This window comes from Ambystoma mexicanum, chromosome 13 (assembly GCF_040938575.1).
Source record: "Ambystoma mexicanum isolate Mex_15411 chromosome 13, UKY_AmexF1_1, whole genome shotgun sequence".
Taxonomy (NCBI): domain Eukaryota; kingdom Metazoa; phylum Chordata; class Amphibia; order Caudata; family Ambystomatidae; genus Ambystoma; species Ambystoma mexicanum.
In genome coordinates this window covers 489427747-489454061 of record NC_090938.1, presented here as the reverse complement: position 1 = coordinate 489454061, position 26315 = coordinate 489427747, and the positions used below count along the sequence as shown (strand labels likewise).

The 26315-nt window shown below is 46.0% G+C and overlaps 1 protein-coding gene across 1 annotated transcript in view; it reads left to right on the top strand.

Moving 5' to 3' along the window:
* MRC2 (mannose receptor C-type 2) overlaps positions 1–26315 on the top strand; it is a 587074-nt gene that overhangs the window by 530032 nt on the left and 30727 nt on the right. Inside the window, exons 25-26 of the mRNA XM_069634149.1 lie at positions 14059–14227; positions 14451–14600. Of these exons, the coding sequence (XP_069490250.1) occupies positions 14059–14227; positions 14451–14600 (319 nt within the window). The remainder of the gene's footprint in view (positions 1–14058; positions 14228–14450; positions 14601–26315) is intronic.

Below are 26315 nucleotides of genomic sequence, written 5' to 3'. Positions count from 1 at the left end.
CTTTCATAGTCGACATTCGACTGTGGGATGAAGTGGTTTTCTAGCGCAGTCTTGACAGTGTCGTACGTGACTACTGGCAGGGTAAACGATTCGTAGATGCGCATAATGTCCAGCCCGGCCGAATACAGAAGGGTCGCCCTTTTTGCATCGTCGTTGGTGGTTCCGGTCGCTGTAAAGTACATCTCTAACTTCTTGACCCATAGTAGCCACCTGGGTCCTAGTTTGGACGGGACCCGCGACGTGTCAAACTCCTGCATGGGCAGCAGCGACCCCTGTTGTGTCCTCACCGCTCTTGTCGCCACTTCTGTCTCCTCGTCGCTACTTGCCATCTTCACAGGTCGCACAGGCACCTCTGGGTGTGTTAGAGGCCGCAAACCTGGCTGGTGTAAGTCTCGACGTACCTCCTGCTGTTGTCTGTCGCCTTATCCTTGTGTCCGGCTTTTTTTTTTTTTTTTTTTTGGATTGTCCCCAAGTTGTTGGGGACAATCAAGTGTTCCAAAAATTATCCCTTTCTTCTCCTTGTAGCAGCGCACGAGCACCTTTTCAGGCCGCTACTGCTCTGAGGAGAAAAACGTTCGTGCTCGGTCCGCGTCGTGTCCTGGCGTGCCGATGTGGATTGTGCGCCCACGTACGTTGGGCAAATGCTGTGGCGGCAATCCCGCCTCGTCGCCAGTTGTTACATCTGGCCCCTCGGCCCTCACATGCATACGCGCACGCACACAGCTCAATGAGGACACGGGACGTGATGTCGCTTGCTACGCCTCCCGGCGGCAACTGCCGCACGGACGCAGTTTATTCCACTGCGCATGCGCGGGTCTATAACGAGGCCCGCGCATGCGCGCTACGTCCAACTGGGACGTCACAGTTGGGAGTAATGGCTTCACCCAGTTCGCCAAGAGGAAGGCTTCGAGAGCAGTCATGCGCTTGTGAAAGGGAATGGGCTAAAAAAATGAAGGTTCTCATTGTACAGTTCAACTTTCTGACTGCCTGCCTATTCAACTGCTTATAAAACAGTGACTTATGTCTGTTGCTTTTAACCGTTCCGCAAATAAAAAGATACATTTTTGTAAGGTGTCCGGAAGTGCTCCCTTCCCACGTGGAGCTAATGCCCTTTGCGTATTAGGAGGTAGAGAACCGCTGCACGCTCTGAGACTTGACCTTGAACATCTCAGTGGAGACTTCAATGGCCGTCAGTAATCGCGCCCTTGGAAAAAGCAGCCCTCTCTCCGGGTGAGGCGACTGGGCACCATTTTCTATCCATTTATGAAATAACCTGTTGCAAACCTGTCCAGGAAACGATCCACATAAATGTGGGCTCGGGTCCTTGTAGTCCCTTGAAGATGTCGAAGTGCAGAGGGCCAGAGCATGAAGGAGTGGTGTGAAAGCATCCGCAGGAGCTTGTTAGGGAGAATTCTCTCTTTAGGCTGAATTTCCTAACCTAGTGAGTCCCCCAGCAGCTTTGCTGGATTTCTGGAGTTTGTTTTTTCCTTCTGCCAAGAGTGAGACTCTTTTTCTCCCACTCTTGGATATGATTTATGGTGTTCCTTTGACTGGTAATGTGTTTTTTGGGCTATGGGGTCCTTTACTCCATAGGGTCTCATGTGTTTTTACTATGTGTGTTACACAGCACCCTCCGTGCAGTAACACAGGGGTGTCATAGTGACACCCCACCATAGACTCCATACCCTGGGACTCACTACTGTCTCCCAGGGCATGTAAAGTCACCATTGGCTTTACTAGTCCCAAATTATGAACAGAAACCAGTACAAACCATCATGTTGTGGGCGTACTGGTCGGGGTAATTCGATTGCCTCGGGGTCTGTTAGTCGAGGGGGCACGTCTCCGTCCCCCCTGATCGAGTTTTGGCTGGTGGCAGTGGATACTACTTTTTTAAATTCGACCGCGAATATATCTCTATGGGATTTTCCCATTGTTCGAGGCTACCAACTTTAGTTATTTAATTCTCATAGCCTCGAACATACCACTGGTTTATTTAATTAATATTAATTCGCCGGTTGGTATTTTTTGCCAGGACTCGATTCTAAAATGGCGTTTGTGTTCTCTTCTGTGACTCCAACCAAGTCGAGCCCTTTGTTCCACTTTTTGGCAGGCTTCTCCACAGAAGCCTCCAAAAGTGGTGCCACTCTGTCTGGGTACCACAGGGGGTATGGGAGGGGGTTTAGGCACCCTGGACTGAGTTACCTTGGTAACTCAAGTCACACTCTTGTGTGATTGGCCCAAGTGGTTAGCCGGCCGGCTCACCACTTAGCATGTTTGATTGACAGCTAGGCTGAGTGAATGGGGGTATGCTGCATAAAAGCAGGGCTTTGCGGACTGGAACTTCAGAAGTCGCCAAAGGACCTGAGAACCCAACGAGGTAGAAGCTGAGCTGACCTACCACGACGACACCACCGGTGGAGCCCTGTGGAACCGACTCACCACTTCCCGACGACAGAGAAGATCTCCCAGCTGGAGAGGCTTCTTCCCCTGACTGGTGGGCACAACCAGTTTTACCTTCTTTATTCGCACCCGAGACCGGTTTGTGGTCGAACTGCCTGTGCCAAGCACCCCGGCAGCCGGATAGCCACTCACCACTGAACCGCGAATCAACGGACCGCTCCTTGTACCTGAGAAACTCTACGGCTGGTTTCTTCCCTAGCAGTGCAACGGACTCCTGTCTTCCTCCACTACGAGATCCTCTCTTCCCCTGGACGAAGCACCGACTTGCATCCGCTGCCAGGAACAACTGCCCCCGCTGGAGTGTTCTCACCACTTTAAGGTACCGTGTCCGCCAGGCCTCCCTTTCTAAAGATTGCTACAAGGTAATAATAACCCCTTAACCTTCTGGACTGGGCTGGCCGCCTTGACCCTCTAACTGGTCCCTTTCTTTGGTCCAACTCCTTTTGAATCTTTTCAAGACTTGTGCACTGCAACCGTGTGACCTTGGACACATTTCGTTTCGATCCTCTTAATGCGGATCCAGCCTACTGACTCTGAATTCATGGTTTTACTTTGCCTTCCTCTCTTGTTATGTTCTTGTAAAAGTGTTGGGATCTGTTTCAATTTATTCTCTGCTTTTCTCCCCCTTTTTTTAAAACAAATTATTAGAGTGCCATCTACGTTAAGCGCTCACTGCTGTCTGAAAATAAGTGGGGCTTTACTTAAGACTTGTCTAATATTCTTTTAAGGGAGTGTATATCTTTTAGTGACCGTGTTTTTGAATTGCTTACTATTAGTGCCTGTGTGTTTTTCTAGTGGGGTTTTTAAATAAATAATTATATCTCTTTTACACCAAGCCCTGGTCAGTGTTTACTTGTTCTTTTGTGGTCTCTTGACCTAGTGTGAATACTCTGTATACTGCCTAACTCTTCTTGAGGGAAGTCTGACTGCTCAGCCACAGCTACCAGGTGAATCTGTGTGGTACAGACTGCTACCAAGTGGGTTTACTGCCAAACACCTGTAGTCTTAAATCTTTTGCAGTGGTCCCAGAGGGAACTGCACGGGTTTCTGCCTAACAGAGCTTACTGGTAACTTCTTTTTAGGACAGTTTTTCTGAAGTCCAACTATGGGCTTAGTAAAACCATTCAACCGAGACTGTACAAGACTCCACTCTTAGTATAAGGCTGTACCCCCTGAGTACATGGTAGCGTAGACGGAGCAGCCAGGCTTGTCTTTGGAGGGAAAGAGGGCTGTTGGAAAGTATACTGAACCTGTAGTATACCAAGGATTCAATAGAAATGCAACCAGAAGTAGTATAACAAATAAAGGTTTATTATGAATACAAGTAGGCCAAGTTAAGTCTTGGGGTAAGTACTGGTCAGAGTCATAAACACATTTATAAAAACACACCACTATGCTTGAAGGTACACAGACCAAAGCATAAAACCTTATTCAGAATATCTAACAGTAATTCTAGGGAAGTCAAACCTTACATTACACATTCAGTATAGGTCACACTTATTTTGGTGGAGTAAAACCAGAAATTACTTTTAGATCACTTTGTTATACAACGGTAGTAGACCCTAGCAGTTGTACTGTGACACTCGTCAAAGAAATCACTTAGTAAACCAACCTGCAAGTATACTTTTCTTAACAGTGGAACACTCACGCAAGGAACAGTAGGAACCTATAAACACATTTATGATGAGTTAGATCTTTTGGTTTAATGTTCAATTACAGTTGCTTTTCAGCTCAGTTCAACACAGGCTAAGATGAGCAAGAACTCTTTACACTAATTTAGGATGCACTAGGCCGACCCACGTGAGCTACACCTAAGAACACTTTTTAAAAATGGCACACAGCTGTTCTCGGCAGGTAAAACCTAATGTTGTAATATACTATTACAGTTGCTTTTCAGACCAATGAAGCACAGATTGAGAAAAGCAATAACTACTTAGTTTGGGATGATCCAAGTCAGACCAAGGTTAGTAAACACCCACAGTAACTTATTAAGTATATCACACAGCTATTCAAGCTAATTAAAACCTATATACGTTTTAAAGGAGCGATCAGCAACTTATAGGTAAGCATAACCTAGGCAGACTTGTTCTAGACAGGCTAACAGCAAGCCAGGGGAAGCAAGACCCAATTGGGGACACTCATACATTTATATCCTATCAAGAATAGTAAAGTTCGACCGACCCCAAATGCCTACGCTGCAAACAAGAAGAAGGATCCTTTTACCACATTCTTTGGCAGTGTGCACGCATACAACGCTTCTGGCATAAATGTAGCGCGAGGCTTTCCAGGATCCTTTGCCGCCCAGTCCCGACGGATCCTAAACTCCTGCTCCTGGGCATTGCAGACACTCTTGAACTGTCAAGATTCGAAAAGCTACTTGTTTCAACTTCCACAGGAATTGCGAAAAGGAACATTGCCCAATTGTGGGGTTCAGAAAATACCCCGAAATACGATCAGTGGACATCGGACGTGGATGCAGTCATATTAATGGAACGCCGAGTCTACCAAGCCAGAGGCTGCCCAGACAAAGCAGATAAGATCTGGGGAAGGTGGGAACAGACATTATAAATCTGATGTAACATTGGCGGTACGCATTGGCACGTAGTCCTCCAGAGACCATATCTGCCAACATCACTCTTTGGGATGCTTGTACATCGTAATCATCCATAAACTGCCTGCTGCCTTAACTGCTCATATACTTCGCATTGCGTGTCTCGTTGCGATTGCATATATTTTAAGCATACTCATTCGTGCTACTCTGCCAACTGTATGTAAAGTTTTATGGTTTTGTTGGTAACTTGTCGTTTATTGCACAAAATGTAATAAAATTTGATTTAAAAAAAAGAATAGTAAAGTGAAGCCCACAGCATTACTTTTGGGAAAAAGCACAACCAATTCACAGGTGTATATTAACCTTGCATCTACTTTCTGATAACAGTTTCTAAGGAAAGTAAGACTTTTCAGAACGGCCGAACATTTCCAAGGTACGTGAAATAACCTTACATAGACCTTTACTAGTGGCAGACCACTTTCATGGTAAGTAAGAACTTTTGTAACTGTTCACTCTCATAGTTAGTTACCAACTAACTCTTTCACAAGTAAGTACTTTTAAACACTTGTTATACCTTTCAAGACAGAATCCTTTACTTATCCAGTCCTTTTCTCGTCTATTGTATAAGTACACTCAGAGGCAGAAGAGGGAGGGACTCTGGTGGTCTAGGTGCCAGCTGTAGGTAGGGCGAGATAGGCTTCTGTTGCAGGCAAAAGTCAAAGTTCTTGTGGGAGACTGTTCAAAAAGGAAGTAGTTTACTTTAAAGTTAGTTAGGGTCCAGGGACTTCAGAGAAGACGCCCTAGGAGGATTCCAGCAGTGGGCCTGGGTGAACTGGATGAGAGGACTCCCAATCATAGAAATCAGAAAGGCTTAAGGTAAGTAAATACCCCAGCCAACACAGTACCACGGCACAAAAGGAGTTGAAGCAAGAAGACTTATGGACCTGAGGCCAAAAACCCAGTTGGTGTATTCCTTTGTCAAGAAGACAGAAGACAGGATTTTGGAAGGACCTTTGCAGCCAGGATCATGGTAGAAGGCTCCAGGCAAGAGCTTCCTGTCATGATGCCTAACCCCGGGGACCCAGACCAAGTCCAGCAACCCCGGAAGCAGGCATCAAGTTATCCCATGCAAGCCAAACAGCCCCTGCTAGGGGCTATTTGGGTGCAGTCCTGGCGTCTATCGCGCCAGACTCATATGGAGTCAGTCCTCGCCATAGGTGCCAGGCTCATAGATTAAAACTTACCTGATGCAGACCATGCTGCAAGAGCTCCAAGCCGAAAGAGGCTTGGAGGGGACTACTTTACCTAGGGACTATTTTTTACTCGGGTGGGGCTGGTGAGGAATACTTACCTGGGACTAATTTGGAGGCTATTTAAACCACGCCCGAAGAGCAGCACACGCTTTGCCTTATTCTGCATCCAGCAGCGTAACACTCACCGTGCCTGCAAGCCCGCATCCAGTCTTCTGCCACGCCCGCCTCGAGTCTGGAGCTCCTAGAAAAAGGGAGAAAGAAGGAGAAAAGGTTAGAACAAGAGCAATACCTTTGATCCTTACCTGAATTCCCGATCCATCGCGCCTTCGAGCTGGAAGTAAGAAGTTATTTTATGCGCGTCGCCTCGCCTGCTGCAGTGCCGCGCTGAACTCACCTCCCTTCGCAGCATCTTCACATTCCACCGCATCCTTCTGCATGCTCCCACCGCACTCCGGCACCTAAGGGGAAGACCAGAACAGCAAGGTGAGCCAAGGGAATACACAGAGGCAATATTAGTTACCTCCCATAGACTTAGCTGATTTTACCACCGGGGTACTATTCCTCTTCACGGGCCGGCGCAGCTTCCACTGCATCTTCGCCGAACCCCAACCCCTAAGGGGAAACAAAAGGACAGCAAGGTAAAACAAAGGGACAAACAAGGGGAAACATCCTCACCACAATAGACTTACCTGATTTTACCGCCGGAGGCATTATTCCCCGAGCCTTCATACTTTCTCTCAGCGCCTGAATAAGGGAGAAAGCAACAGGTTACATATTGACATTATTTTATCGAACTGTGTTGGATAATACAAATCCTTACCTGAATATTACCGGTTGCCACGAGGAACTCTTCGCTAGGGTCAAGCTGCAACCTGCAAGGAATCGGACAAGAGTGAAAGTCAGACATTTGAACTCTTACGAACTACATACTTGTGGCGTCTTGCCGGGAATCTTATAGTCAATATTGTTCTGGAACTCACCAATTCCTTCGAGCCAGTGAAGCAACTGGTTATCTACGCGCCCCTGCGCTCAATGCAGGATGGAGAGCTCATCTTTCCAAACCATCATGTGAGACTATTAGAGGGGACATCAAAGGTGATCAGTGGGGAGAACAGCAGGAGTGGGGGGGGGGGTTAACGCTCCACTCCACGGGTGGTTAATTCCCTTTCTCCATTTGCAGAAGAATATTCCCACGGGCCAAGCAAACGAAGCTAGGTGGGCCAGTCCAGTCCATCATCTTGGCACTACGCGTCACATTGGTGGAGACCGCAGCTGTCCAGTTCAGATCAATGCCCCTGTGGGAGCCAGGTGAGCGTAACACTTCCTCACAGCTGGATGCGGTTGTGTGGTTTTGGCGCCGTTTTCAGGCGCCAGAAGAAGACTGAATATCGCTCGTCACATTCTCGTTGTTTGCAAGGTCCAGCACTATCATAAGGCAACATTTCAGACTCTATTAACGCCACTGGAGGTCCAGCAGGATGCCCACAAAGAATTCCGAAGGCCGTGCACCACCCGATGGCTCGAGGTCCCAGGGTATTGGGGTATTGCAGCCCTGCAAGGTCTAAGCATGATGTGGGATGGCTCAAAATGCAGGTCTTCCTGAGTTTAATGGATCTCACCAAGCTCTTATTCGTCTGTTTTTGGATCTACAGGTCGATTGGAAGGATTACAGCATGCTCCGGTTATGCAGCAGGCTTTCCGGCCACTGGAAATCAATACAGCCTTAGTTTCTTCATCTTCCTTTTCGGTTTCAGCTCCAGTGGTCGACTACCTCTTCAACTTCCAGAATCACACTTTTATGCAGGAACCCCACCAATAAAACTGCCATGCAACATTCAAACCTGGGTGGGTTGGCAGTCCTTTCACCAAGAAGGGCACCCCTGCACCAACTCTTCAGAGATCCTGGAGAAACCTGAAGGAGTCAAGACTTCTATCCAGCTGCAAGACCTGTGAAGAAACTGGAGACCCGTCGGAAGGAAGGCTGGCTACTAACTTCTGCTGCTGTCCTGGAGGAGACCTGTCTTGCTGAAGATCTTTAGCGGTATTTTACGATCGGACCGAAAAAAAAGGTCCGACATACAATACGACGGAAAATTGCTACCACCAAAGGTTCGAACACCAAAAGTTCGAACCTTTGGTGGTGGCATTGCAGGTAAGTAAAAACAAAACAAAAAAAGGGCTGCGGGGGTGTCCCCACAACACCCCGCTCACTATACTGTGTGGTATAGTGAGCGGGGTGTTGCCGGGGACACCGCCGCAGCACACCTGTGAAAAAAGAAAAGAAAAAAAACGGCGGCTGCAGGGGTGTCCCCCGCTCACTATACTTTACAGTATCGTGAGCGGGGGAAACCCCTGCAGCCCCCGTAGTATGTAAATGTGTAACTTTTGGTGGTTTGCACCTTTCTCATGCAAACTTTCTGGCCGTGGCAAAATCAGCCGTGGTCGGATCACTTAGAATCTCTTTAGCAGTTCTGCGAAGGAGCTGCAACCCTTGGAGTGGAGGGAACATCCATGCCTGACGTCTGCTCGGTACCCTGCAACGAAGAGCCTTCAGAGGTGTCCTGGGACAGTCCTGTGGCTGGCCAGCTCCGAAATTGGGCTACCGTGCTGCCGGTCTCACTGTTCTGAGTTTCGACCTGGAACTTGGCGGATCCTCGGCTGGCCCTCGAGACTAATCTCTGCAAAATGTTGGCATCCTAGTATCAAGGGGACCCGAGATAGGAGGGAAAGTCTGATCGCGGCAGTTGAGTCCCTTTGCGTCGCTGTGCTGCGGTGACGAGCACCCAAAATCGTTTGCCTGACCCTAGCCGAGTCCTGAGAGGGGTCCTGCATCGGGTTTTGCTGCATTCTTACATTGAGAGTCCTTGCAACAGTAAGACACCAACCGGAGTACAGCTAGAACCTGCAACCCCTGCGAATTGTGGACTGCGACTATTGGTAGAAAAAGCAACCTCTGACCCCTCTTCCTTTGTCCTGCCAAGTCTGGGGAAGAATCAGAGTATGGAGGAGAGAGGGGTAAGTTACAGTGATTCTTGCCTACCCCTAAACATCCAATTATAAGTCTATGGTCTTATAATAAACTTTATTATAACATTATTGGCTTTGCCATTGCTTGCTTGTGCAAGACTTCTGAAAGTTGGGGCTACTTCTGTTAGCTAGTTTAACTTGTACTCTGATCATTAGAACCCTTTCTGGACCCCAGAGACCCTACCTTTATGTTTTCCTGCCTCAATGCTTCTATGGAACTTTACCTGAGCTATTGGGCAAAAGGCCCCAGACAACTTAGGGCTGGACAGTTTAAGTTGAGGATCATTCTGTGTGGACCTAAAATGCATAATAGAACCTTTCCTTTGCAGGAGTTTGTGATGTATATTATGCCTAGGCTTTCCTGTTTTCAGTGAAATCTGATAAACACTGGAAAAACACCCCATGAAGAAAAAGTGCCTCCTAGGTTTAAACTGAAAAACACTGGTTCACCCCATCCCAGTGATGCCTTAGTGTGAGCATGGATGGGGGGAAGTTTGTGGGTAAAGGGGTGGCTGGAGAGGGGGCTTGGCAGACAATAGGAAAAGGGTGCTTCTCCACCCCATGTATCCTTGTTTGTTTTCTCCCATTGCTTCCCTTCCTGTCCCCTGACCTTATTCAAAATTACTGCACATTCAATGTTACATTGGTTTCTTTGTAAAACAAAATATTTGTAGTTGTATGTGGTCAGAGCTATTTTGAGGCATTGTAGATAAATGTGAGAAATATTTGTGGTTGCCAATTCCGGTCTTAAAATTGGCTAGAATTCCTCAAAATAGCCCTTGACCACTGTCAAATATTTGTATTTACGGAAAATGGTTGAACATGGATTTTTCTGTGTCTCAATTTGTGGTCACAGACCCTCTGTGTATTTGTATCTGTCTGGAGGAGAGCCGTGAAGTGTTAGCTGCTGTTGGCTTTAAAAGAAAAGCCATGTGAAGCTTCCATGCACAAGGCTTGCGTGAGGCCACAGTGTCACTGTCACCTCCCAACCTCCTGTGACAATGTAGAGCACCCAAAATAATTATCTCCACCAAAGTGAGTGTTCCCAGGCAAATCATTTTATCACACTATGCCTCATCTGCTAAAAATTGAAGTCTTTAAAATGTGGAAGACCAGACAAGAAAGGTAAAGGATGGGAAGAGTCCATGAAAAAGTATTGCATTCATTTTGACTTGTAGAAATGTTAGATATTACTGGATTAATACATTAATCTTTATTCTCTGGAATGTGTTCATAATATCTTACTCTGAGAGACATTACCCTACTTATGCATGCAATGAAACAATGAACAACTATTTGTGGGTTTACACTGGAAACATGTTATCCATGATGTTTTTAAGGTGGCAAATGGGAAAACACTGATAAACACAGATTCTTAGAATGTTTGAAAACACTAGAAAAACACTGCTGGAAGTAAATAATAAGAAACCCCTAAAACAGGAAACCCTAATTGTGCCCTATGATAAGTGAATGTATATATGTAATCTATTCTGGTAGTGTTGGATGATATGTCTACTTGGCAGTAGTCACTTCTATAGTGTGTTTTGGCCAATAAATAATAATTGTGTTTTTATACATCCTGTCTAAGTGTTATCTGTGATTCCCATTGTGTGAACTCATTGTGGACCCTTTACAGGCTCACCACTTCTGAGGAATTTTGTCTAGACTGCCTGTCACTGATACTTGAACTGGTTTGGCTGCAGCTCCTCAGAGTTGTCACTGTCAAAATATAGGTTGGCCCTCTATACATCTGTCCATCAGGCCAGGGTATAGAAAATCAGTCCTAACATAGGGCAAAACAAAGTTTACCCCATTGTACTACATTGTAAGATGCATTGTATACTGGTAAACAGTTACCATAAGTGATAGCATGTTACTGAAAGTAGTAACAAAGTCACAAGACAGTGTAGTGAAGATTTAGACTTAAGTGCACTGTAAAAAGTACAGGTCAGGATCACAAATAAGAGCAAATACTTTGGCAGTCCATAAAAATGAAAGGAAAGGTGCAGTAAAGAGAAATCCTTCGTAACAGTACTCTGTGGGTTGGGGGGACGGGGGGGGGACACACACAAGCAAATGTTGCATATGAGGGTCTCAAGTTAAAGTGCAGGGAATTGAAAGTAAACTTTATTTTCAATTCTGTGCACTCTGCCAGCATGGATTACCTGCTGGGGGTCCACACACATGCCGTGGCTCTGCTGCACCTTCCTGCCTGTGACTCACTATGCCTGTCCACATATGGCTAATTTCATTGGCTGTGGCCATTGGGCAATGAAGCTTAAAAAAGAGTAGCAGAGGGGTCTCCCCTATGAAGAGAAACCACACAATGTCGAAGTGGGCATTGAGGAGAAGGGACAGAAAGCAGTGTAACCCATGAAAAGAATGGTGTGGTACAATGGCGCAGTCCCTTTGGATAGCGAAGGGCACCAGGGCTGCCCACAGCCATTTTCTTTTTTTATTAAAAAAAAGTAGCAAAATGTAAACTATTTTTATTTTTGTCCTGGGGTTGCAAGCAAGAAAGCAGGGTTTGCCACTGCATACTTTAGACCAACTTGTATAACTCTAGTGAACCCCTTTTATAAGGCTTAGTTGAAGGACGGTTGTCGTGTTGGTGACTTTGCTCCAGTTCTCAGTGCTTGGCTTGGCATTCAGGAGTGGGGCTCCAGTCTCTGGAGTTCCAGGAGGATGACTGGAAAGTTTCAGACGAAACGACTTTTCGACAGACCTTGCACCGCAAAATGACAGATGTCCACAGGCATTCGTGAATTCCTGACCGTGGAGTTTGCAGCTCTTCCAGTGAGGGTGCAAAATGCAGTTCGACTTCAGACTGGTTAGGCCAACCCATCCAAGGGAGGAAGCCGTCCGCTTTGGGACTTCGCTGTCACACAGAGGTTGAGGTTGAAACAGCAGCGGTTACTATGACGGCTCTGGCTGTCACTGGAAGTGGCTGTGCAGGTCCTCCTCCTTCCGATCTTCAGTTCCAGTGGCTGACTCTGGGTTTCTGCTCCAGGACCCTAGTCTTTTATGCAGGTAAACTTTATGAGACCACCAATCGCCAGACATGCATTCATACAAACTTGAGGGTGGCTGTACAATGGGGACATCCTTTCTCCCAGTGCAAACTGGTTCCAGGCAGGCACACTGCAGGACAAAGACCAGTGAATTTTGGGTCACCTCCCCCACTTCCTGTCCTTTCCAAGGGAGGCCCGACAAGACCCTCAAGACCTTATCATTCCATTTAATTACTCTTTTATTCATACCACTGGGACAAGTATGAATGGTCGCATAACTATTTCTCTTATTCTGTTTCCTTATTCTTTGGTTTATATTACTGGCACAAGTATGACTGTTTCCATAATGATTACCCTTAGGTCACCTGTTTTCCCCTTTGCCTGTCTTTGCCTGGGATAATGCCACTGGGGCCTCATCAGCTCAGGGTAGGTTGTTTTCTTTGTTCTCTCGTGGCCCTGCTTCACTTTGGCATCTCGCTACCCGGATACAGTTTATTAGCTCCTCTGGTAACCTTCTGGTAGGCGGACGCATCCTCCTAGTGGTTTCAGCGCAGTTTCCACCACAGGATCACCGTGGTCATGCCACCAATTGCTTTCTCCCGTCTTGGGTCTCTCTGGACACTCTGTCCCGTGTTCCTCTTGTGGCTTCCCAGCAACTTTCAAACTAGCTCACTTTGCTGGCAGTATAGTCTCCTCCCCTCCAGGAGTTGTCTGCTTGGTGCTTCTCTGGCTGACGTACGCATTTCTCTGCCTCAGTAGACTGCAGCATCTCCTCCCACTACAGTATCTTCGTCCCATTTAAATGGGATTCCCTATTTAAAGAGACATATGCATATTCTAGTTGGAAATAACGAATGGTACCATCTTCTACTTCCCAGTCTTTACATTTTATGTCCTTCCTTTTTTTCGGATATTCCAAAGTAGGCCATAAATTAATTTGAGTTCCTTCGAGAAACAGGAGTCCTTCTACAGATGGAGTCTCCTGGTGAGGTCCTGCTTGCCTCGACTGCTACAGAGGGTGTTGCAGAGCACGCTCACTTCCGTAGCCTCATAGATCGGGGCTACCCTTGGGGAGAAGGGGTTCATACCCATGATTCGTCACACCACGTTTAGTAACCATGCGCAGTAAATGTGAATGTGTACACTAGAAATAGCACAAAAATTATAACAATATAATTGCTGCTACCAGCCTGTCTTTAGGCACATATAAAAGTAACCACAAATCCCAAGTATAAAAGGTTAGGGTGATACAAAAGTATCCCTGTTGCACTGCATTGTAAAATGCAGTGTGCGTTGTTAAAAAGTTAAAAGTAAAAGATAAAAAGGGAAACCTAGCTTCCCAGTACAGATAGTCTGATCAGTTTCCCTTTAACAAAATGAGCAAAAAGTAGGGGAAGTGAAGGTGAAGGGTTTTCTTTCCCTCAAAAAAGCCAAACAGGTTCAAAAACAAGGCAAACTGATTAGGGGGTCCATAGAAACTATGGAGGGAAAGTTGCCAAAAGAGAGATCTTTCCCAACAGACACCTGTTGGAGGTCCTCCAACCCCAAGCAACTTAAGGTAGGTCAATATTTGAAGTGTCTGGCATAAAGGTCCCTTTTGAGACCTGCCATGGAATAGATTTGTAAACCACCACGGGAGTCACTAGTTTGACAGTGTTTGTTTAAATCCCTTTGCCAAACTGCTCCTTTAGAGCTTGTGGGGATGAGTAACCTTGTAGACCAGTATCATGATCCCATTTGTTTTCTAATTCCCCAGGGAGCCCGCAGCTACTCCTGGCTGACTGGCGAAAATCTCTACTACACCAACTGGCAAGATGGAGAGCCGCAACAGATCCGAGGCTGTGCCTACATGGACGTAGACGGTACATGGAGAACTGCAAATTGCGACTCCAAGCTACCGGGTGCCATATGCAAACTTAACACAGGTTGGTGTAAAACGTGATTTACCGCTCGGCCTTATTCATCAAAATGTAGGCTACGGAGTATCCACTTGATATAAATAGAGTAGAATTCTGATGCTATAGTAGTGTGATCCCACAGCATCTATGCTTGGGAAACAGGAGGCAGAGCTACAAGTCTTTGTCTGTAGGAGCTTAACTCTTTCCATAAACCACTGCTTTTCTACTGACTTTCCACTTTGGTTTACAGAATCCACACGGACGCACAGATGGAGCTTGGCTGGCAGCTGCCCACACTCCATGAAGGATTCTGCCTGGATCCCATTCCGAGATCATTGCTACACGTTCCACATGGAAGTCACTGTCACACAGAAGGAAGCCAATGCCAGATGTCAAAGTGGTAAGGAAACTACATTGGGGAGCAGAATGACACTTAGGGGAAATAGGGATGGACAGAAGATTGTATGCATTGAGATCACAACCTTTCTACACTTGTATGAGTGGGATTTGGTCCTATTTGGAGAAACTGAGCTAGAACGAGGTTTGTGGCAGTGGCTTTGAGGGCAAATGTCTTGAGCTGTAACTCTGACAAGAGACCGTACGTTCTTCATTTTCCTCTGGCTGGTTTACCAACCTTTTTTCCTGTAAAAGTCCAATTTGAAGGCTTGGACATGACTGCATTGTGCCTTCTCCCTCAGACACCCCGTTAAATGTGACAAGTATCCTTGCTAGCTTTGACACCATTTGTTGGTCATGGAAGAATTACCTTTTGGGATTCAGATTCTTGTACCTGGAGGGATGCCCTAGAATTTGCCCTTTTGTTAGAGATGCAAACTTGTCACTCAGATTAACCTTGTTCCCTTACTTGCCTTTGTGTGAGAGTCAATGGAAGAAGCCATGTATGGGCATGGCTTCTCCACTCCTTCGAATTGGAAGGACACAGGAGCCAAGACCAGACCTGGCCCGATATCTGAATGATGTGTGGGATTCCTGAGCAATATCCACTAGTTGATTAAACAGTCAGGACTCGGCCTGTGAAAATTGTAGTGTTGCAACCACCAGCAAATGGGTTACTGCTTGTTAGGGAGAATTCTCAGACATGTGCTACTTCCCTTCTACCGTAGAGCCCCCTCCCCCCGCTCCTTTGCTGAGCTTTAGGACTTTTAATTTTCATCCTGGAGAGAGTGAGACCTTTTTCCTACTCTCGCATGTATTTTTATTTGATTTGAATCCTGTGTTTCTTTTGCTTTTGGATTCTGACAAACTCCATGGGCATCATACTTTTACATTGTGACACACAGCACCCTCTGCAGTATCACAGAGAAATCCTTTGGATTTCTGCTAAGGTTTAAAACATTCTTCTCTTTGATAAACTACTGTTTCCAAGAGTAGTGATGTGAAATTAACTTGACTTGCGTATTTCTCTTTGTAAACCCAGCACACACTATCTTACAATAGAGTGCTGGATGGGTTACTTAGTATCCCCTTTGTCTACCTTCTCCTGTAATATTTTTATGTTGCCCTTTCTACAATTAATGGTTGGTGGCAGTGATTTACTTTTTCCTACCATTGAGTGTTTTTACCGCAGGGTGTTCTCCCAGCTGCAGTATTGCACCGATTTTGTCAAAATGGCCTTGGTCTTCTTTTTTCGCCATTTTCTTGTTGGAAAGGTCCTTCTTGAGATTAACTCTGCGCGCCAAACCCGGTTTGGTCCCTTTGTTTGTTTTGTCTTTGGCGAGGTTCACTGCTCAAGCCTGGCTCTGGCGTGTCTGGCAGGGCAGGAAGCGAGGGAGGTTCCCGAAACTCCCTGTGCTTTGTCTCCTTGGTTACAGGAATGCACCCAAAGGTGATTGGCTGGATGGCTGTCCTTGGAGGACAGGCACCCTGCTGTGTGAGTGACAGCTAGGCTGCAAATTAATGGGAGAGACTAGCATGAAAGCAGAGGACTTTTGCAAGGAAGGTAGAGTTGACCACTGGACGAAGGAACCGAAGTTGGAAACCGAAGTGATGAAGCTCCTAATTTTTAGTCGACTAGAGAATCCCAGAAAGGACAACTTCTCCCATTGGCTTGGTAGGATCAATCAGACCCAGGATGAACTGGACTGGAACCCCTCTTTCTGCTGGCTGTACTTTATTGCTGCTGCAGGAACCGAGTGCCAGGGGACAGGAGCACCAGAATCGAGTGCATTGCCTTTAAGCCGGACCCGAGCTCCAGGAAGATCCTCGGGACTCCCTCGAAGTAGGACTGACCAAGCCTGAGCCACCTCAAGTGCTGGACCCCAGAAGCAAGGAAGGTCCACAAGGTGTCCAAGAACAGCAGTGGTGCTATTTGCGAGTAGCTGAAACCACAAAGTGCCTCTGATCTGAATTGCGCGCATTGCTGCCGCCGACCTTCGAATCATAGTGCATGAGTCCCCAGATGTCCTTCCTCTTGTCCCCACGACTGAGGCCCAGGAACAACAGGATCTGCAGGAACTACAACAGGAACAGAAGCCAGATTGAATCTTTTCTTCAGACTCCAGGTACTGTGAATTAACGGGTACTTACCTCTTGTTTTTGTTTGTTTTATTATTTGTAATGCGCACCAGACCCGGGGGTATCAGGGCGCAACAGTTACAAGAATGTGCAAAGCTTAGTTACAATGATACATAGAATACAGTACATACACATGTGGATGAAGACTAGAGGAACTAAGGGAGGATTTACAAATATTGCAAACAGTACAAAAATTAGAGTTCTTCTCATAGGGATCACAAGCAGACTGTGCTATATAACATCTTAGTAGCAAAGACATAGGGTCATTCCTGGGGGAAGGTTACACCGCCAAAGCTTACTGGTCAGAGGATTTTAGCCATGGAATAGTGTTGGAACTGAAGTTGTGGTATGATTGGTCTTCTCAAAGTGAGGGAGGCAGGGTGTTGCAAAGTTGGGCCGCGTTGACAGGGAAGCCGCTGCCTCCAATCTTGGATAGTTTGAATCTGGGAATTGACAGGCAGTTCATGTTAACTAGCCTGGATGGTCTCAAGGATGTCCGTCTGTGGAATCTCTCAGAGAGGCAGTTGGGTGCATTGTTTAGTGATTTGTGAGTGACGCGGTTTTTAGTAGCATTTTCTCATTGGTCGAGAGCCAATTGTTTTGTCGCCTGCTCTCAGAGATATGATCTCTTCTGGCTATGCCTAGGGCCGCTCTTAAGGCGTTATTTTGTAGTGTTTGGATTCTCCTGATGATGGATTTATTAGAGCCTATGTACAGGGCGTTACAATGAACTAACCGGGACAAAATGAGGGCTCTGGCCAGGATGATGCAACTATTGTTAGAGAGAAAGGGTTTGCTAGTTCTAATAAGTTTACACGTGTACGCGGTGGTGGATGCTAGTGTGTTAACTTGTTAAGAAAAGGACAAGGTGGAGTCGAGGTAGAATCCTAAGGTCTTTACCTCCTTGGCCACCTTGATGAGGTTGCCGTCAATTATAAAGGATGAGTATTCAAGGCCTCGTTTTTTTTAGGTTGTTGGGGGTACCTAGGATGATGAGTTCTGTTTTATCATCATTCAGGCATAGAATGTGCGTTGCCATCCATACCTGGATGATGAGGCACACTCTATTCACCAAGGCCAAATCTTTGCCATAATCCCCTGAAAGTAGGAGGGGAATCTGAGTATCATCTGCATAGTTGGTGTAGGTGATACCAAGATGGTCCAGATCATCGAAAAGGGGCTTGGTGAAGATGTTGTACAACGGAGGCAAGACACAGGACCCATGGGGCACCCCACAGGTGATGGGTATAGGGTCTGCCGCTGCCGGCGAGAAGAACCTCATTTTTCTGTTGCTTAAGAATTACCTAATCCAAATTATGGCCTCTTTGGAGAAATGTGCTGCTGAATCGAGATGGCTGCATAGGACCTTGTTATCCACCAGGTCAAAAGCAGCTGAGAGGTCAAGGAGGAGAAGTAGAGCTGATTTCCCACTATCTCTGAGCTCATCTTGTGTGTAGCTTGCTTGCTCTCACTGGAGACTTGCATTTGCTGCCCTTTGCAGAGTTGCTTGCAGCTTTGCCCTTCACAAGGCTCCCAGCTTGTGGCCCAACAGTGATTTCTTTTTACAACAAAACTCTCTTTAACATTGTGCAAGACTTTTGTGCTAATCTTCAAGAAGTGCCTCAGCTCTCCTAGACTTTGCTCAATTGATATTGGCTGTCATGGCTCCCTGAAGCCTCTTCTTACCCTCTGACTTTGTGTTTAACTGTCCCTCCAAAAAGTCATACATACCTTACTTGTATAGCTGGGAAAAGAAAATGTTAACCTGCATTGCATTGGGGGATTTTAAAGTGCTTACCTGTTTGAGAAACTTGTTAACCATTGTTTCCATCCCTAACCTTTTCCTTGTTGCCACAACTTCAGTATTACTATTTAAGTGTGAAAAGTGATATATTGATGTCCACTGTGTCATAACTATTGAAGTCACCTCGGGGTGTAGGAATATCTGTGTGCCATCCCCAAAGGCATATCTACTTACTTTATTGAGCTGGAGGAGTGTTATTTTGAAGTGTATTTTAAGTGTTGCATATTGCTCCCTTCTAAAGAAGGCTTATTTTAAAACTGACTGTTAAATTAATAAATAATTACTTCAATCAAGAAACATTTAGTAGAAGTGTTATTTGAATATTTGCCACGGTGAAACTCTGTTGCAACTCTACAGCTCACATTGACCCCTATTGAGATAACCCTGTCTGATCAGTCACTCTACCAACTTGTGTAGTACAGGGCTATACCAAAGGTTGGGTTACCTATTGCCAAGAGGACAAGGCCGGTGTAGTCTCCCGCAGGGTTACTACATACAATCTTTCCTAACACTGCTGAATATTTGGAAGGATGCACTGTCCTGATTTGAAGCTGTCATTGTACTGTGCTGCCAAATTTCCTATTTAAACTAAGAATCTGCACTATGCGACAAAGTCCCATCTTTGAGGTTAGTAGATGCTCCTGTGGAGACCATAGGGCCTGAGTGCTGCTATGTGATGCGAGGTCCACAGAAGGTAAAGTGCGAAATTCCCATGGCAGCACACCCCAACTCTGACCTGTGATGCTCACCCTATCCTCCTGATCTTTTCTTGTTGTTACCATTGTTCAAGGTAAACCAACTTGTTGAGCCATGCGTTCCGCAAACATCCATTGCTTATATAAACCCGGTAGATAAGCCACTTAAGACAGTACCTGAAGTAAAACACCACTAAAATGGGGACGCATTGTCCACATTTGAGAGAACTGGTGGAGGTTCACCGCCATGAACTAAGAATCCAACGATGGTTCAGTGAACAGAGGATTATTGTTTACCTTTCAGAACCCACCTGCGAGCAAAAAGAAGAATAGGTCTTGTTTGGGAGGTAGATTGGTAGCAGCTACCTGAGCGGCCATTGAAACAATGATCATTATGAAATCCAAGGTGGCGGATGACCTTCTTGTGGGTGTGCTATGCAGAGCAATTCCCAGGAGCACGGCCCAACCAGACGGCTGTGAAGTAAATTAAAAATCCAGAAAGCCGACCCCTGCAATATGTCACAAATAGCTTCATTAACTCCCAGACTCTGAAGGATGGTTCAATGGCTTTTATTTTGAAAAATCACTTTTGTTTTTCTTGTCGGGGTATGGGCAGACTACTGTAATCGGTTTCACTCTCTCAACCTCCATTGGGCTCCCTCCACCATAACCCAGACATCCCTAACCCCCAGTTCTTCAGGCTAGCGATCAATAACACTGGTCCACTAAGACTGGCTGTAGGTGATGGCTTAAAAGCAAAAAGCCTCATCTGGCTCCCTCTAGGATTGCTCTAGGGGGTGCCCTGACATAAAATGTGTCGCGTTTTTCAAAGGGAAATGTTTGAGGTACCAATGTCAGACACTCTGGTTTAATTTCTCCCTGAGTTGCTCTCTCTCATCTCCCTGATCTTACTACTCCTATTCTTTTGTCACTCTCTCACCTTCTCCCATCCTTGCTCACTCCTCCTGGAATCTTCATGCTCTCCCTCTCTTCTGTCCTACCAGTGATCACACTCTATGCTCTTCTGTTCTCAGACCTCTTTCTCTCACACTCTCCTCTCTGGCCTCTTCTCGTTTCCTTCTCTGGCCTCTTCTTGTTTCCTTCTTTGGCCTCTTCTCATCTCCTTTCTCTAGCCTCTTCTCGTCTCCCTTCTCTGGCCTCTTCTCGTCTCCCTTCTCTGGCTCGTTTCCCAGAGAATGTAAGGTTAAATTGACTTTACTAGTCTTTTTAAATTCCTAGACCCAGCACACACTATCTTACATTAGTGCTGGAGAGGTTACATAGTATCGCCTGTGTCTAAAAATGAATGTAGCAGTCAAATGCTACCCTTTCCTATCGAAATGGCTGGTGGCAGTGGTTTTACATTGAACTACCATGATTTTTCACGACCGTGAACACTGGTAGCTTAAAATCGCGGGGGCCATGTTTTTCAAATGGTGCCTTAAGCCCCTTTGTTTAAACAGGTCCCGGTCTTCTTTTTTCGACATTTCTTTTTTGGAAAGGTCCTTCTAGTGTTTCTCTCTGCGTGCCAAGCTAGGTTTGGTCCCTTTGTTCGTACGCCTTTGGCGGGCTTCAGGACTGAAGACCGCCTCTGGCGCCTGAGTGTCTGGGGTGGGAAGGAAGTGAGGGTGGTGCCTGAAACTCCCTGTGCCTAGTCTCCTAAGAGACCCAAATGCACTCTGGCGTGATTGGCAAGGACAGCCACCCTGCTGGGTGAGTTGTGGCTAGGTTGGAATGAAAGGGAGAAAACTATTTAAAAGGCGAGTCTCTTGGAGTGAAAGGCAGAGTCGACCACTGGAACGAAAGAACCGAAGACGAGCTGGAAGAGGACGGCTGCTGCAACTCCTGGAGTGTTGGTTTGCCCAGTGAAGCCCTGCTGCAGGTCCGAAATGCCAAGTTCATCTCGACAGAGAAGCCCCTTCAAGGACGAATTCTTCCTTTGAGTTGGTGGGACCAATCAACTCTTAAGCCACCTGGAAACCATTCTCGAAGCTGGTGAGGATTAACCAGGGAGAGGGACACCAGCTTGTGTGCTTGAATTACAGCTACTGGAACTGAACGTCCTCCATTTTGTGAACGTTCTCCGACGATCCCATGCAGTGCAGCAGTCCCCTGACGTCCTCCCTCTTGTCCCCATGGCAGAGGCTCAAGAACCGCGAGATCTGCAGGAACTGCCAGGAACCAACGTCTTCAGCTGCATCTTGTTCTTCATATTAAGGTACTGTGCCAACCCGATTGAGAGAACGTACCTCTCACTGTGAAAGTTCGTGGAACTTTCCCAACTTGCAGGCCTAATCAGCTTGTGACCCAACATATGATTCTTTTTCATACAAACTACTTTTGACAACTTTGGCAAAGACTTTACAGTTTACTATAAGAACTGCTTTCCTATCCAAGACACTAGTCCATTGACTTTGGCCTAGGCCTATTGAACTGAATTGAGTCCTCTAGTGAACTAAAACTATTTGCACTGCCTATGAAAGTATCTGTGATCTATTCTATTAACTTTTGCCTTTGTACTCCTATTGAAAGTGACTGAAATGCCATTTTGCTCCTATTTCAGGGGAGCCTAATTTACTCAAACTTATTGGTTTTGTGTTGAAGTGTATTTGTGTATAATATTAAGTTGCCTCCTTCTAGTGAATGTTTTCTAAATGATTGTGTAATAAATTAACACGTGTTTTACCAAGAAACCTTGAGTTCAAGTGTCTACTTAAACCACTGTGATTGTAAGACCTCTGTGTAACTTCATTTACTGCTCACATTCCCTCTTGAGATAAGCCTGGCTGCTCAGCTCGCTACCACAAACTGTGTAGTACAGACTTATACCAAAGGTTGGTTTTGCTTACACCTGTAGTCCTATTTGTATGTGGTGGTCCCAGAGGATACTGCATGCAATTCTGCCTAACAACCGTTCACTGTTGGAGCTGATCAAAAGGTGCCAAAACCACAGACTGATGTGGGAGACTAAAGAAATCCTTGGTGAGGGTCCTTTCCTGCGACTGCTGCTGGGACATCCCATTCGGAGTCCTTCCTTTAGTCAACAGACCACGGAATCAGGAGACCGGGTCCATCGCTGCTGCACAGGAAAGAATCCAGCTGCATTTTCTTCAACCGCCCTAAGGTACTGTGGGGCTCAAGGTAGAACTTACCTCAAGCCAAATAGTCGCTCCATTGTGACTGGAGTGCAATACCAGGTGTTTGGGTATCCACCCATACCTCTTGCCCAGGCTTAACAGCTTGTGCACATTTGGGGAGTCCTTTGCAGGGTCCTTGTGTTATACTAACCCTACCGAATGTACTCTCGACGTGATGATAACCTACAGGAGGGAAACCCTGAAGGAATATGAAAAGAAGCTAAACGGGTGAATTGATAACGTCATAAAGAAGTGTGCATGATGTCTCAAGATAAGGAAGTATGACAATGTATGAGCCCTACAGGACAAACAGCGACACAAGAGGTTGAATGAACTATCGACGTAGACCAGAAGAAGACTACACAGTAAATAAGATGTTGCAGAAAAAAGAACTTCAACAAATGTGCAGATGCTGAAACGCAAGGTAGATTAAGTCATCATAGTGGCCGGCTACAAGTAGTAAATAGAATGCAGGTGAAGCCACCATCGTATAGAACTCGACATTGGTATCATGAAATAAGTAAGCCAGAAAACCATGAAGAGGGTGGAAAGTTGTTGCAGCAGAATGGCAGGCTCATGGAGCTGCGTGGCGAGTCTGTCTGGCCCAAAGTCAAAAGTGAAGAAACCAAGGTCAGCTATCTATTTCTGAAGAGGAGCAAGCAGTCAGAAGATGAATCCTCTCTTGTTAAGGTGCAAGAAAGAACACCAACGATGCCAAGTTTTAATTCATTTTGAGCATTTAAAACCTACAAAATGGACCAAATCGTGATCTCCTGTCACGTGAGCCGAGGATTGAAATAGAGTTCCCAGACACGATAGCGAGTGCCCTCACTCCCATGCATCCCCAAAGATGAGAATACTCTACAAGGCCAAGTACAAAGACAATTTCATGGCAGAAGACATGGGTGATGAGAGATGTGGGGCTAATTGGTGGGTGAGGTAGTGTCATGTCCTATCTCCCTGCATCTGGGTCTGGGCTTACGTGCTGCTAAATTAACCGAATTTTCCAGACATGGCACAAGCGTGCCAACCAATTGTATTATTCCATATAATGAATGACCTTATAGTCTGTGGGACCAATAAGAAACTATATATCTAATGTTTCTGGAATTACATGTTTTAGAGGTAGGCATAAGCTGTCCACCTGATATTGGACAGCCAGTAACAATCCCAGCGCCTATACAATTGGATATTTAGATGCTTCCCTTAACCATTCCTGGCCCTTGGTAGGTTTTTCACTATTGCCACATATTATGACATCATTCAGACACATTGTCACTGTAAGAGTTGTATTTGTTGTGGAGATCATTGAAAGACTGAGCGTACGTCCTTTTGATGTTTGTTGTAACCTTCCTGTTTTAGATCATTGTTAATAAAACAGTACTTTGCCATCTTCCTGAGTTGGCTCTGTTATTTGGACTCAGGATTACTCTGGTGTAATCCCAACCATTCCATATGCATGTTCCTAAGGGACATATTCACGCTAGTATCCCCCCTTCTCCCTGCTACTGTGACTTTTCTAGTCACATAGACAATCACCTAGTTATGGCTGGTGGCAGTTCTACCAACTATTTTTATACCGCAGGCTATGCCCTGTAGCCTCGGTATTGCACAATAGGGGTACCCAAATCCCAACTTGGGGCCTCCCTTCTTTTTTCGCCATTACTAGCATGGTTGTTCTTTGTTGGCTGTTAACTTGCTGCTTCAATAACACTAGAAACTGGAAGAAATTCAGAGGAACCCTTCGTAATTCGCTGCTTGTCAAGGCTTCAAGCCCTCTTCAAACTGCCTTTAGCTAAATTTGCGTTTTTGGACTTAAAGGACTTAATAGGCAAAGAAACTTAGTAGGCGAAGAGTAAATGTATTACCATATAAACCGCATGAGTGTGCAGTAACCGATAATAAGATAATGTTGTCTTGTCCCTTTCTAATGTTGCTACAAATGTAACCGCCAACAAACACAAGTGAAAGTGCCATTTGAAGTGTATTATTAAGTATTTCTAAGTGTTCTAGTATAAACGTCTGAAGTATTTAAAGTGATTCTGGTGTAAATATAATAAAAACATATTTTTATTTTTAGAGGTGTAAGTGCTTCTTTGCTGTGCCTGTCTAGCTAAGGTTCAGTGTACTTACCTACAGCTCACATCTTCCTCTTAAAATGAGCCTGGTTTCTCTGCCACTCTACCAAGGTCCTGAGTTAGCACAAACAGGCTGATACTAAGTTTGGGATCTACAAACCACTGGGATAGCTTACTAAAGTTTTACTGCCATTATGACTTTAGGAAAACTACCATAACAAGTCTCTACCATGTTTCTCTTAGACTTAATCGGGGAGGACCACCTGCTCTGCTACATTTTCCTCTGGATCTACTGGTTCGGTTTCCGACCCCCCAGGGTTTGTTTGCCAAAGAATCTGAACCAGGTTCAAACAAACGTTCCTCCATACAGGCCAATGCACATTGATTTTTGTCCCATTGATTCATATGGAACATTCTACTTGCCCTGTAACTCTACTAAAGTGACTTTGGGGGTGCTCATCTGCACTTGGACATTTTTCAAGTACCCACAAAGGCTTCAGGGAGTCTGAGGTAAAACTCGATTTTAATTTTTCCTCCAAGTGAATTTTTATCCACCCTTAGACAGATATTGATTATGTGCGCAGTTGTATGTTTTAAATACTATGTGCTAGGGGGCCTGAATTGTTGTGGATGCTTTGTGTTGGCCTATAGGACTATTTTAAAAGTAGATTAAAATGTCTGGTTGCCCTTTCTGCCTACCTCTTACCCATGTGAGCTGCTTCTGGATCTTCAGGTGGTCCGGCTCAAGTCTGAGAGGAGCACCTGCAGAGGAGAGGAATCTACCTTCACTCTGTCTCTGTCTGGAAAAGCGTTGGACCCTTAGAGAGTTGGAGGTAGCTGAGCTAAGTGCTCGGGAAGGGAGGTACTTGGGCAGAGAGAGTTGGATATAGTGTGGGCCCTGTCCCCAGAAAGCCTTGAGGACAATGCAGAGGGTCCCGAACTTGATGCTTGCAGCCACCGAGAGCCAGTGAAGAGATTTCAGGGCTGGAGCGATATGGTCCCTGGGCTTGAGGCCAAGGATAAGTCTGGATTAGTTGCTGAGGGTGCAGAGTAGAGGAAGGCAGATTGAGAAAAAGAGGCTGTTGCAGTAGTCCAGGCTGGAGAGAACCAGCGCTCTGGAGACAGTGAGGTTCTAGGGGAAAGGAAGAAAAGGTAGAATACCTCTGAGGAGGTGCAGCTGGAAGTGGGCCTTCTTGGCAAGGTCCGTAATGTAAGGAGAGGAGAGAGTGGAGTCAAAGATGACACCAAGGTTTTTTGCTTCACAGGAAGGTGAGGGTAGGTGGCCAAAGGAGGGCGGCCAGAGTGAAAGGGAAAGTGGGTCCCAATGAGAAGGATCTCCATTTTACTGGCATTAAGGCTTAGATCATTAGAGGAGCACCAACCCTGAATCGCAGATAGGCAGTCAGGAATGAGCGAGGCAGGAGAGGCGGCTAAGGGAACCCTGGAGGAGAGCTGAGTGTCATCCACATAATACTGAAAGTTGGAGGAGCAGGTTGAGATCAGGAGGGCCAAAGGGGCCAGAGCCAGGGTGAGAGGATAGAGCCCTGGGGGACAACACATGTAGAGAGAGTGGTGGTGGAGAGGGAGGACCCAAGTTACACCTGGCAGTGTCAGTTCACAAGGAAAGGCCGCCATTCCAGATTCTGATCCGTGATATCCAGGTTCTCACTTTGTCGATTGATCAGGGTGAGGTGATTGACTGTGTTGAAAGCAGAAGAAAGTTCAACGAGGATGAGGACAGGAGGAGAGGAGAGCTAGAGTCGAGATTAGAGAGCAGATCTTCACAAGTGTTCAGGAGAGCTGCTTCTGTGCCTCTGGCTGCTCTGAAGCCATGCTGATGGTCTTGGAGGCAATCAACCGATTCAG